A 12,501-nucleotide genomic window follows, 5' to 3' on the forward strand; every position below is an offset into this window, starting at 1 on the left:
CAAAATTAAATATTTCAAAAACTACAACACAGAATACAAAGTGTACAGTGCTCACTTTATATTTATTTTTATTACAAATATTCGCACTGTAAAAAAACAAAAGAAATAGTATTTTTCAATCCACCTAATTCAACTACTGTAGTGCAATCTCTCTATCATGAAAGTTGAACTTAGAAATGTAGAATTATGTACAAAAAATAACTGCTTTCAAAAACAAAACGATGTACAACTTTAGAGCCTACAAGTCCACTCAGTCCTACTTCTTGTTCAGCCAATTGCTAAGACAAACAAGTTTGTTTACATTTACGGGAGATATTGCTGACCGCTTCTTGTTTACAATGTCACCTAAAAGTGAGAACAGGTGTTTGCATGGCACTGTTATAGCTGGTGTCGCAAGATATTTACATGCCACATGCACTAAAGATTCATATGTCCCTTCATGCTTCAACCGCCATTCCAGAGGACACGCGTCCATGCTGATGATGGGTTCTGCACGATAAAGATCCAAAGCAGTGAGGCCCGACACATGTTCATTTTCATCAGCTGAGTCAGATGCCACCAGCAGAAGGTTGATTTTCCTTTTTGGTGGTTTGGGTTTTGTAGTTTTCGCATCGGAGTGTTGTTCTTTTAAGACTTCTGAAAGCATGCTTCACGCCTTGTCCCCCTCAGATTTTGGAAGGCACTTCAGAGTCTTAAACTTTGGTTCGAGTGTTGTAGCTATCTTTAGAAATCTCACATTGGTACCTTCTTTGCCTTTTGTCAAATCTGCAGTGAGAGTGTTCTTAAAATGAACAACATATGCTAGGTCATCATCCAAGACTGCAGTAACATGAAATATATGGCAGAATGCGGGTAAAACAGCAGGAGACATACAATTCTCTCCCAAAGTATTCAGTCACAAATTTAATTAACATATTATTTTTTTAACGAGCGTCATCAGCATGGACGCATGTCCTCTGGAATGGTGGTTGAAGCATAAAGGGACATATGAATCTTTAGTGCATCTGGCATGTAAATATCTTGTGTCTCCAGCTACAACAATGCTAAGCGAACATCTGGACTTGTAGGCTCTAAAGCTTTATATTGTTTTGTTTTTTAGTTCAGTTATATAACAAAAAAAATCTACATTTGTAAGTTGCACTTTAACGATAAAGAGATTGCATTACAGCATTTGTATGAGGTGAAATGAAAAATACGTCTCTTTTGTTTGTTATTTTTACAATGTAAATATTTGTAATTAAAATAATAATATAAAGTTAGAAGAAGGAGCAGGTTGACCCGGAGGCGGATATGAGTACAGGCTTCTTTATTGCGATACTTGTTCCCCCGGACCCAATTGGGTCCGGGGGAACAAGGGGCCATAAGTTTTAAGTGGGTTAAGTTTCCAAAATGCTGCTCTGGTTCTCCAAGGGTTCTGGGTCTCTTGACGATAGTCAGAAGCCACTATCAGAGTCTACAACTACAGACTAACATGTAGCTTTTGAAGACACGTCTTGAAGAATACTTAAAACTTATCTAGAGTGTTTTCTATCTGAAAGTAGAAAGGCATTTTACAAACATTAACCCCCCTCCCCCCAGCACACCTCTATGGTAGGAAAATAGTGTGCTTGTTTGACAGAGGAATAAACTTGGACTAGAGAGAGTAAGGGCCAATGTTACAAAAGTTGTTACAAACTTTGGGGTGCCTCATTTTGGGGCTGCCTAATTGTCTCTAACCGGGTGCCAGAATTAGCAGGCCCTTCTGAAAATTTGGCCCTGAATTATGTGGCCAGGCTCTCCCTCCCAGTCCGTGGCCATTGTGGAAGTAGGCTTTAGGATTCCAAACGCCCCGCGTTTTGGTCTGGCACCTAGAACACATTTTAAGGGAGAAACTAGCAGCAGCATTTAAAACAAAGTTCTGTGGCCCTGATATGTAAATTTGTTTTAAGGACTGATTTCCAAAGCACTAGCTCTGAGAGACAGCATCCTGACGCACATGGAAACTGAGCCGACAGATTAGACATTCATTGAAAAACAGCTGATATCACAGGGGATTTTGATGGTGGGGGGATGTTGAAGATTGGGTGAGATAATCTGAACTGTTCCTAATGATCTGCTTTGTGTATAAATAAGGAGAAAGTTGACAGGAAAGCTAAATAACCCATCTCTTCAGTGTATTTGCATTCTACTGAGTTGAACTGAACACTGAGTTTGGAATGCAACATGGAGTGATTTAACATTACTAGGAAAAAAGTCAGTACTTGCAGCATGTTACAAAGTGGTTACGTGTCAGCCATACAGCTGGGTGGCCACATTCTGCCCTCAGATGCATGCACATATCTGCCATTGGCTGCTGGGGGGTCACACAGGCCCTGTCTCTGTGATGATTCCTATAGCGCAGGGACAGGAGTCATGGCAGTATCTAAAGATTGTCTCGGGGAACAAGAATACTTTGCCAGGATGTATTGCACTTAGTAAATACTTTTCACAAGTTTTAACCATAAAATCTCCCTCTCCCCCCCACTAGAAGGAATCTAATTTGATCAAAGAGATGAAAGGCTCCATACTTCAGCGACACTCTCTGGGCTAGCACAATCCATTACACTGAAACTTCTTTTCTTTTCACAGCTGCTGAGAAGTACCCCAACGCTACGTTGTACTTTGGACACAAGCTGCTCCGCTGCCACGTTGAATCAGGGCTATTAACCTTACAAGGGTAAAGCAGGCCCCGTCCCTGAGAGTGCTCTCTTCATAGAGCTTTTGCCTAATAATTAATCAAAACAAACAACTGGGCAAGTCTGTTCACAACCAGTTTGTTATTTCTGAGCTGACCCTTGATGTCAGGTTTGTGAAGACTCAGACATTGCAGCAGTTTTCATGAAGAGTTGAAAAGCGCCAAAGCAACTTCATCAGCAATAAGCCAGACATGTGGATTTATTTGTTTCTGCAAGTAACCAACATGTTTGTCTTGCCACCTTTAGTTTTCCGTCCATGTCCTGGCTAGACAGTCTCCCCCGAGTTAAGGTGATGACTTGGTTTCTGTGACCCGGCAGGTTTGGATCACACCCCGGCATCATCAGCATTGAACCAGTCTGCCAGATTTATGACGTGTGTGTCCTCCTGGGAGGGGACCTTAGTGGCCATTGTGCAAAGGTGTCTGTGGTGTCTGTCTGGGTATTCAAATACACACTGTTCTAGCTGGGTGTGACATACGGTATCAAACCCAGCACGGCCCTGAAACGCTGGCGGCTGCTGTCAGCGCTAGGTCACCCTGTAAACAGAAGCCTTTTACAAAAGCTGTGGCGGCTAGTTCACAAACACCAACTTTAATAACCTACAGACTAAGTCTTTACTCCACCCCCAGAGCTTATTAACTGACGGCCGGGACCTGGGGTTCCGCACCTTCCTCCGCAGCATGGGGCATAGGCTGCCTGCGGGGATCACCTGGGCATGTCTCACCTCCTCCATTGCAGGGCCTCGGGTGCAGGTGGCACCTTGCCAGGCCGCCCAGAGGATTCAGGGGGCCTGGGGCAAAGCGGGGGAGCACTTGTACTCACCGGGCGGCGCTCCGAGTCTGCGGCAGCGGCTGGTCCTTCAGTTGCTCAGTGTCTTCGGCAGCACTGAAGGACCCGCCGCCGAAGACCCAGACCGCTGCCAGGTGAGGAAAGGGATTCTCAGCCAGGGCTCGCGGGGCCCCTGCGGGGCCCGGGGCCTGGGACAAATTGCCCCACTTGCCCCCCCCTCTGGATGGCCCTGCACCTCGCTCTCTCCTGCTCACTGCCTGTGGCGCACAACAGTTGAGTCTCTGAGGCCTGAAGTGCTTTGGTCTAACTCAAGTCACCGAGCTCAGCACAGGTATCAGGGTGAAATGTAACAGCCTGTGATAGGCAGGGGGTCAGACTCAATGGCCTCATCTGGCCTTGAACTCTATAAAATCTGCATTGATCAGACAGTCTCTTCATACACCTAGAGGCTAAAAACAGTACCAAAAAATGGAGTCCAGAAGAGTCCTTCGACACCTCTTCATCAGAGTACAAACGGCCCATCCACCCTGGCCGCTGGTGCTGTGGGAGTTCACTGGTCCAGGCCAAAGTCCTGCAGCCTCATTCTAATGATTTCTCTTGTTTTTCAGACCTGATCAAAGACCCATGGAAGTCACTTGTGACCTCATAGTGGGATGCGATGGAGCCTTTTCTACAGTCAGAAAGCAGTTCATGCGGCAAACATGCTTTAACTACAGCCATGTGTACATTCCTCATGGGTACATGGAGTTGACCATCCCACCCAAGGATGGGGATGTAAGTAGCCACCCTCCATCCTGCGCTCTGCTGTAACGCCCTGGTCCCTGGTCCCTGGTCCAGCAACCCTTCTAGAAATCCCTTTTAAGAATGTTGGCTCTCGAGGAGGGATGGGGCTGGTCCCACCTCTCAGAGCTATTATTTCAGGCTCCCTGCAGACTCAGACAGACATCACTGCAATGTTCCTGTTTTCAAGATTATCACAGGATCCGTAAGAGCTGGTAGAACCAGTGAATCTCGGCTTTAAAACAGGTGGTAGCATAAGGAAATTGCTTGTTAGCACAGGACTTGCAAACAGTGAGTATTTGGGCTCTGCTCAATACCTGAGCATCCCTGGGGGGAGACCTTAGGACCCACAGAGGCCCTTCTGCACGCCCTCCTCTCCCACCAGTGCTTGGAATTAGACGCAGCTTTCACTGAACTGACAGCTCCTTTCCTTCTGGGGGAGGGCTCCTGCAGTCAGTCTCTGGTGCTGAAGGAAAAAGGAAGGAAGTGCTGCCCTGGCTCCGGGAAGCCAGTAGGTGGTGATGTCAGCAGCCAGCCTAGGACACCACTAGGGAGGGGCACTAATGATTGCAAATGGAGGAAGAGTAGGGTTGCCAGGCATCCAGTTTTCGACAGTCGAAAAGGGACCCTGGTGGCTCCGATCAGCACTGCCGACCAGGTCGTTAAAAGTCCTGTCGGCGGTGCTGCGCTGCCCCCACCCTGAGCACCGGCTCCGCACTCGCATTGGCCGGGAACCATGGCCAATGGGAGCTGGGGGGGGGGCAGTGCCTGCAGGCGAGAGCAGCACACGGAGCCTCCTGCCTCCGCCTCCCTCGCTTAGGAGCCGGAGCTACTGCTGACTGCTTCTGGGGAGCAGCGCAGTGCCAGGACAGGCAGGGAGCCTGCCTTAGCCCCACTGCACCATTGACCGGGAGCTGCCCGAGGTAAGCCCGTGCCCCAACCCCTTACCCCAGCCCTGAGCCCCCCCAAACCCGGAGCCCCCTCCTGCATCCCAAACCATTCATTCCCGGCCCCACCCCAGAGCCTGCATCCCCTCCTGCACCCCAGTCTCAACCCGCAGCCCCCCCCACACTTCGAATCCCTTGGGCCCACCCCCAGCCTGGAGTCTTCTCCTGCACCCCAAACCCCACATCCCCAATCCCACCCCAGAGCCCGCACCCCCAGCCCAGAGCCTGTACCCCCTCCCACTGCCCAACCCCTTGCCTCAATCCGCAGCCCCTTCCCACCTTCCGAATCCCTTGGCTCCACCCCCCAGCCTGAAGCCTTCTCCTGCACCCCAAACCCCACATCCCCAATCCCAGCCCAGAGCCTGTACCCCCTCCCACTGCCCAACCCCCTGCCTCAATCCGCAGCCCCTTCCCACCTTCCGAATCCCTTGGCCCCACCCCCAGCCTGGAGCCTTCTCCTGCACCCCAAACCCCACATCCCCAATCCCACCCCAGAGCCCGCACCCCCAGCCCAGAGCCTGTACCCCCTCCCACTGCCCAACCCCCTGCCTCAATCCGCAGCCCCTTCCCACCTTCCGAATCCCTTGGCTCCACCCCCCAGCCTGAAGCCTCCTCCTGCACCCCAAATCCTTCATCCCCAGCCCAGAGCCTGCACCCGCAGTTAGAGCCCTCACCCCCTCCTGCACCCCAACCCCCTGTCCCCGCCCCAGTGAAAGTGAGTGAGGGTGGGGGAGAGCGAGCCACCGAGGGAGGGGGAATGTAGTGAGCAGGGGCGGGACCTCGAGAAGGGGCAGGGGAGAGGCCTCGGGGCAGGGGGCGGGGGTAGGGTGTTCGGTTTTGTGCAATTAGAAAGTTGGCAACCCTAAGGAAGAGGCAGGAGTGAGTGGGGTGGGGATGACAGGGAAACGATCCAGCTTGCTAAGGCTTTTACCACCTATAAATGGTGCAGTTTCCTTCTGCCCTGCCTGCCTCTCTGCAGGGGTGATCTGTGGGTAACAGGCTTGCTAACGAGACACTGACCAGTCCCTTCCTTTCAGTTTGCCATGGAAGAGAATTACCTTCACATCTGGCCCAGGAACACCTTCATGATGATAGCGCTGCCTAACCTGGTAAGAACCCACCATTGCCAATCCTTTCGGGGCACAGGGACGGCTCCAGGCCTGGCTCCTGCAGAAGCTCTGGGGCTGGGAGGGGGCTTGGGGAGACACGCAGACCCTAGCACTGCCATGGTGAGCGGGGTGCACTCTTTAACCCAGGGAGGCCCACAGCCTGAATCCGTGCTCTGCCGCTGACGGGGGCCATGATGGGGTGGGGAGAGGTCTCTCGTGCCCTTTCCCAGTTGTGCACCACTCCCACGTAAAGGCCAACCACAATCTGACCCTCTGTGGAACAGACCAGGAAAGTGCAGACCCTGTGTGAAAGGGCCTGACTCCCGATTGACACAAAGCTGGGCCTGTCTGCAGGGGATAACACACTGCTAGCAAGTGGTCTAGCAATGCGTGAGTGGGGGAGGAACAGGTGGAGGTGGAAACGGCAGCCCCACAGAGGCTGGCAGGACACACCTAGCCCGTGCAGATACAGCCCAGATCCTCCCTGCAGCTCATCAGCACTTTAACCCAACTCCTCTTTAGAAACTCCTGATGGCAAATGCCCGCACTGTCAGAGTTCCCCTGGCTGTGCTGCACCCTCACACCAACCCTTCTGGTGACCTTGGCCATGGTGCCTGGTCCCAGAACGTGAGGCTGAGACTGGCCATGGGCCCACCTGTGCATGGCTGGAGAAGGCGTATTATGGAACACGGTACTAGGTTCAGTTCCTTTACTCCAAGGTAAGGAGAACAGAGACGAGGTCCAAGCTGCCCTCCAGTGGGCTGCATTCAGTATATGGCCTGTGCTCCGCAGAAGGTTAGAGCGCTCCCTCCTGCCCTGAAAAGCTATGACCATGAATGCACATGGGCAGACAGCCAAGTCCAAGCAGCACTTTGCATTTGTACACCTGGTGCAATGATAAATGTTCTTTAGACAGCTGGGTCTGCTGGGGATTCCAGCCCTGGCACATGGGCGAAGAGAATGCTCCATAATGCAGGTTCAGACAAAGGCAAAGGACCTGCTCCTGTTCCTTTAAAAGCAGTGGCAGTTTGGTCACTGACTTTGGCAGGCGCAAGCCAGAGCCAGCCCATCCTCCTGGCAGAGGACGTGGCGAGCAAACTGGGCCTTTCCAATATCCCCCTCCCTAACAGGCCTCCCCCGTCCTGCTTCACAGGACAGCATCCTCCTCCTGCCAGCCTCACCAGCACTGATGCACCCCAGCACTGAGCTCCACTTCCTCCTTTCCCACTTCTCCCATTCTCTGCTCCCCCAACTCCCCTGTAACCACAAGTGCCTCCCAACCAACCAACCAACCCCCACTGGGTTTCCCACTGCAATAGAAATACAGCCAAGCACATATGTAGAAGCAATACCCGCCACCACCTGCTCTACCAAGTCATGGCCATGACCCATCTGTGCTCTAGCGCCTTCTCCCACCTTTGCTCCCTGTCTGCGGCTTGTGTGCGCTCGGGGACAGGCCTCTCCTCGGCGCTTGGCACATGCCGAGACGACCGTTGTGGGCACTATGAGGATACAAACAATCAATGACAACAGCAAGAGGGGAAATGGGGCAGCTGTTGCAGTCCTCACCCCCCTTCCCAAGCTGAGCTGTTTGCCTCCCTCGCTGGGGTCCCCGGCTGAGCTCTGTGTTGCATCTCCAAGCGTGCAGGGCTCATCTCCACCCTCTCAGCATCTCTTTGAATATCCTTTTGAACCCACAGGATAAGTCGTTCACGTGCACGCTCTTCATGCCCTTCGAGGAGTTTGAACGGCTCACGACAGGCGATCAAGTGCTGGATTTCTTCCAAACCTACTTCCCAGATTCAATTCCCCTCATAGGAGCGTAAGTATTATTTCTGGTGTTTCTTTGTTGATTAGCGCACTGCCGTAAAGCAACAGGGATGTGTCGAGCACTCGAGTGTTCACCTAGGGCTGGTGATTTCATGCTCTAGTGCGAATCAGCAGGGTCTCTGCCTCATGTGACAAATGCAGGACACTACAGGTTCTTTGGGAGTGGATCTCTGTATTTCTCTAGACATCAGATATATTGCAGAACGGATGGGTAGGAGAAGAGACTGAAGGCTGATTTGTACTTCCAATGGGCATAACAAGTCGGAAGGTCAGGCTGCCCTTCACCAGGTGATAAGCTGTGTTGTCTGTAGTCATTAGACCACACTCCATTCCCAGAGCCAGAAACAGAAACCAGGAGTTCTGATTCCCAGCATTCAACTCCAGTCTACCAGTTACGTAATCTACTGGCCAGGTGTATATCACATGCCCTTCTGGTGACTGGAAAACTTTGGGGATACCAGCCTCCTACTGCTAACAGTTAATGCTTTAGCTGAACGGTAGGGGTTGGAGCTCTGGATCTGAAGGCCCTGGGTGACAACACACGTGAGGGCCATTTGGCTGCACATGATTGAATGTCTGCTTTGTCCATTTTTCTTTACTGAAAACCTAGACTGTCACTGTCCCAGCCTGGCCCATTACTGCAGTGTAGGGCCATCAGTCTGTAGCAAGCAGACCCAGCTACAAGGTCCCATGTGCTTCCAAGGTAGCTGGATCTGGGCAGAGTCTAGTCCCCATTTCCAGCTCTGGGTCCATAACATACAATCCCAGGCTCTGATCTCTTTTCTGAGCCCATCCTTGAGACATGGGACTCTGGTTTCCAGCCTCTGGAACCAGTGCCTCAGATCTCCTGAGCCCCCCAGAGCGCCATCTACCTGTGGTCACTCTGGCTTCTAGTTTAACCCCTTCAGGGACAACATAGTCCTTGTTGCCAAGAAGGTGAACGGCATTTTGGGCTGTATAAGTAGGGGCATTGCCAGCAGATCAAGGGACGTGATCGTTCCCCTTTATTCGACATTGGTGAGGCCTCATCTGGAGTACTGTGTCCAGTTTTGGGCCCCACACTATAAGAAGGATGTGGGAAAAATTGGAAAGAGTCCAGCGGAGGGCAACAAAAATGATTAGGGGGCTGGAGCACATGACTTACGAGGAGAGGCTGAGGGAACTGGGATTATTTAGTCTGCGGAAGAGAAGAGTGAGGGTGGATTTGATAGCTGCTTTCAACTACCTGAAAGGGGGTTCCACAGAGGATGGATCTAGACTGTTCTCAGTGGTGGCAGAAGACAGAACAAGGAGTAATGATTCAAGTTGCAGTGGGGGAGGTTTAGGTTGGATATTAGGAAACACTATTTCACTAGGAGGGTGGTGAAGCACTGGAATGGGTTACCTAGGGAGGTGGTGGAATCTCCATCCTTAGAGGTTTTTAAGGTCAGGCTTGACAAAGCCCTGGCTGGGATAATTTAGTTGGTGTTGGTCCTGCTTTGAGCAGGGGGTTGGACTAGATGACCTCCTGAGGTCCCTTCCAACCCTGATATTCTATGGCAGGAAAGCAAGAAGGAACAGGGCTTAGCCAAGGACTGTCTTAACCACAGTCATTTTACTCATAAGCACTAATGAGTTACAGGTCTTCAGAAAATAAAAGTTAACCATGTGCTCAGCGGAAAGGTTCCAGCCCCCTCCCCAGTTAGATTTGCCCCATCCGTGTAGAAAAGCCCATCGACCCATGGGGGTGAGCCAGTAGTTGAGAGCCAGTCAAGCTGATAACCCCAGATTGTTGTCTTAGTGACTTTTCTGTGAAACTCCTTTTCTGGGCAGCGCGGCTCTCCGGAATGCCATTCAATAGGCTGCCTTGGGCAAGTTCAGACATGTTCAGCACACAATACCAAGCGGAGAACACAATTCATATGGACATACCAACTCTGTCACAATTACATAGAAAACCCCACCAATGTCCAAAGAAAGTTGCAAAATCAAGCTCTCCGAAGGTAGGAAATGCCAGAATTAATGTTGCTGAGCCACCTTAATTCATCCCCCTTGTGCATGTGCATTACAACACAGTCATTATTACATAATCACATACTGTTTTGCAACAAGACCTTTGCTTCGTTCAGTGCCCAAGGATGGACCTGCTCAGGACTGAATCAGGGCTGTGCAGTGAAGGAGGCTGGTGTCTGTAGGACCCTGTCTCATTTGTTGCAGAAGTTGGAAGATGCGTAGTGAATAAGTCAGGGATTGCCAGAGGAGAAGGGACAGTTTTATGGTTAAGACAACTGGCTTCCATCCCTGCCGCTGCCACAGAATTTCTGCATGATGCTGGGAAACCAACCTTGTCACCGGTGGCCACTAACTGCATGCTCCCCATTCGCTCGGTGGCTAGTTTGACGCCCAGGGGGCTGATTATCTATGTGTCATTTTTAAATACCGCTGGGCTGGTCCTGACATGGCCCTTTTGCTAGCAGAACAATGAGATATGTGAAACCTGTCGCTGACTCCAATATCCCCTAACCAGGCCCTGAGTGCCAGAGAAGTCAGTGTGATGTGAGCATCTTTGCTGCCACCTACAGACCAGTCTCCAGCATTACACAACTGCCTTCCCTGGAGACTAGTGGGAGAGTGAAGTATCAGGGGGTAGCCGTGTTAGTCTGTATCCACAAAAAAACAACAAGGAGTCCGGTGGCACCTTAAAGACTCCTTGTTGTTTTAGTGGGAGAGTGAGTTACTTCATCAGAGAACATTTTCCACATTGGCCACTCGTTTTTCTCCCGCAGTGGTGGGGAGGCACTCAGGTGGTGACAAGTGGCACAGAAAAGCTCCTCCGAGAATGAGGGAATGAATATTTCTGTATTCAGAGCCAGGGGGCACTAGTGCACTGGGAACGAGGCAGAAACAACACCCCAAAGAACAAGAATAAAACAAAGCATTGAATTGCTGCCTCATTTCCTGAGCCGAGTCTGCCCTGAGCACTGAATGAGGCAGGGGCCCTGTGGGAAAGACAGTGGGGGCCAAAAGGCAGACGAGAGTCCGCACAGCATAAGGGATGCCCAACTTGCCCTCTGCACCATCCACTCCACTCAGCCCAGAGCAGAAAGGGCGTTATGGGTTCCAACTGCCCATTGGGTCCCGTTAGCTGGTGCAAGCTAGAGCAACCTGCTGGGGCAGGTGTGTCATAAGAATCAGGGGACCCGTAACCAGGCCAGATTCTCTCCTGCAGATTCAGAACTGGCTCCTTATGTCCTCATTGTGCCTACCTGGCCCTGTGGAAGAGTTGACTCCTGGCTGGGGCACCCCCTTGTGGCTGAGCATGGGGTAGCAGCTCTTTCCTCTCTAGCACCCTGGCCGATGGTTGCTCTGACCCTGCAGTGGTCTGCCCCTCCTCGTGACTTGGCTGTCCAGCCAGGTCATGTTTTATTTCCACCCCATCCGTTCAGGGTAACAGAAAGTCCGGCCTGGAGCCAGGCCACAAACACCTTCTCGTCCCAGGGCTTTTAAAAGTTCCTATCCCCTTGTATCGGGGGGATTTTCATGCCACCTTCCCTGGTGGCTGGTAGAGGAACCCAGGTCCCCCTTCCCCTCGGGGTTCCAGCCTAGGAACCCTGCACTGAGTAGGCACTGTCTATCTCTTCAGACCCACCCCCTGCTACTTCCCTGGGCCTGTTCCTACCAGACCCCGTCAGCAGCCCTTCCCAGGCCCATTGTGTCCCTGTACTCTTCTCAGGCTCCCTGAGCTTTGGGACTGCACCCCTCCTTCCAGGCCATGATTCACAGTCCTCCAACACATCCCAAACCTCAACCCTTTGGCCCTTCCTGGGCTGGAGCCTAGTCAGTCCTGCCCAGATACTCTGCTCCTTTGCAGGCCTGGCCTCCACCTAAAATGTGGCTGACCTAGCTCCGTCCCTCAGGGGAAACCTACCCCCCAAAGAGGTAACTCAGAGCAGACACCGCTGGGTTGGCAGAGAATCAGCCTAGCGCCTGCCTCTCACGGGAGGGGATTTAGCAACACAACACCCCTCTCATGGCTGTAGCGAGCGTCTGCACCACAGCACGTGTCATGTAGCCATCCCCTCAGAGGCAGGCCTGCCCAGCCGCCTCCCTCCAGGGTGTTTCCCTCCAGGAGCTCTTTCTGGCCTTGTGTGGAAGTCAGTCTCCTTCCCAGATGGCCCTGCTGACTGACCTACTTAACACCCCTCTAGGTGCCAAGGGCTAGCTTAGCTGAGGGCTGACGCTCCCATTAGCTCTCAGGACCCAGGTGGTGTATACGCCTATCGCAGGCCCCCCTCACCACAGTATCTGAGTGTTTCACCATCTTTAATGTGCTTATCCTCACAGCTCCTCTTT

The 12,501-nt window shown here is 51.9% G+C and overlaps 1 protein-coding gene across 1 annotated transcript in view; it reads left to right on the forward strand.

The window, feature by feature from the left end:
- KMO (kynurenine 3-monooxygenase) overlaps positions 1-12,501 on the forward strand; it is a 42,384-nt gene that overhangs the window by 11,403 nt on the left and 18,480 nt on the right. Inside the window, exons 6-9 of the mRNA XM_065413611.1 lie at positions 2,608-2,695; positions 4,112-4,277; positions 6,268-6,339; positions 8,040-8,161. Coding sequence (XP_065269683.1) covers positions 2,608-2,695; positions 4,112-4,277; positions 6,268-6,339; positions 8,040-8,161 — 448 coding nt within the window. The remainder of the gene's footprint in view (positions 1-2,607; positions 2,696-4,111; positions 4,278-6,267; positions 6,340-8,039; positions 8,162-12,501) is intronic.

Source organism: Emys orbicularis, chromosome 11 (assembly GCF_028017835.1).
Source record: "Emys orbicularis isolate rEmyOrb1 chromosome 11, rEmyOrb1.hap1, whole genome shotgun sequence".
Lineage (NCBI taxonomy): Eukaryota > Metazoa > Chordata > Testudines > Emydidae > Emys > Emys orbicularis.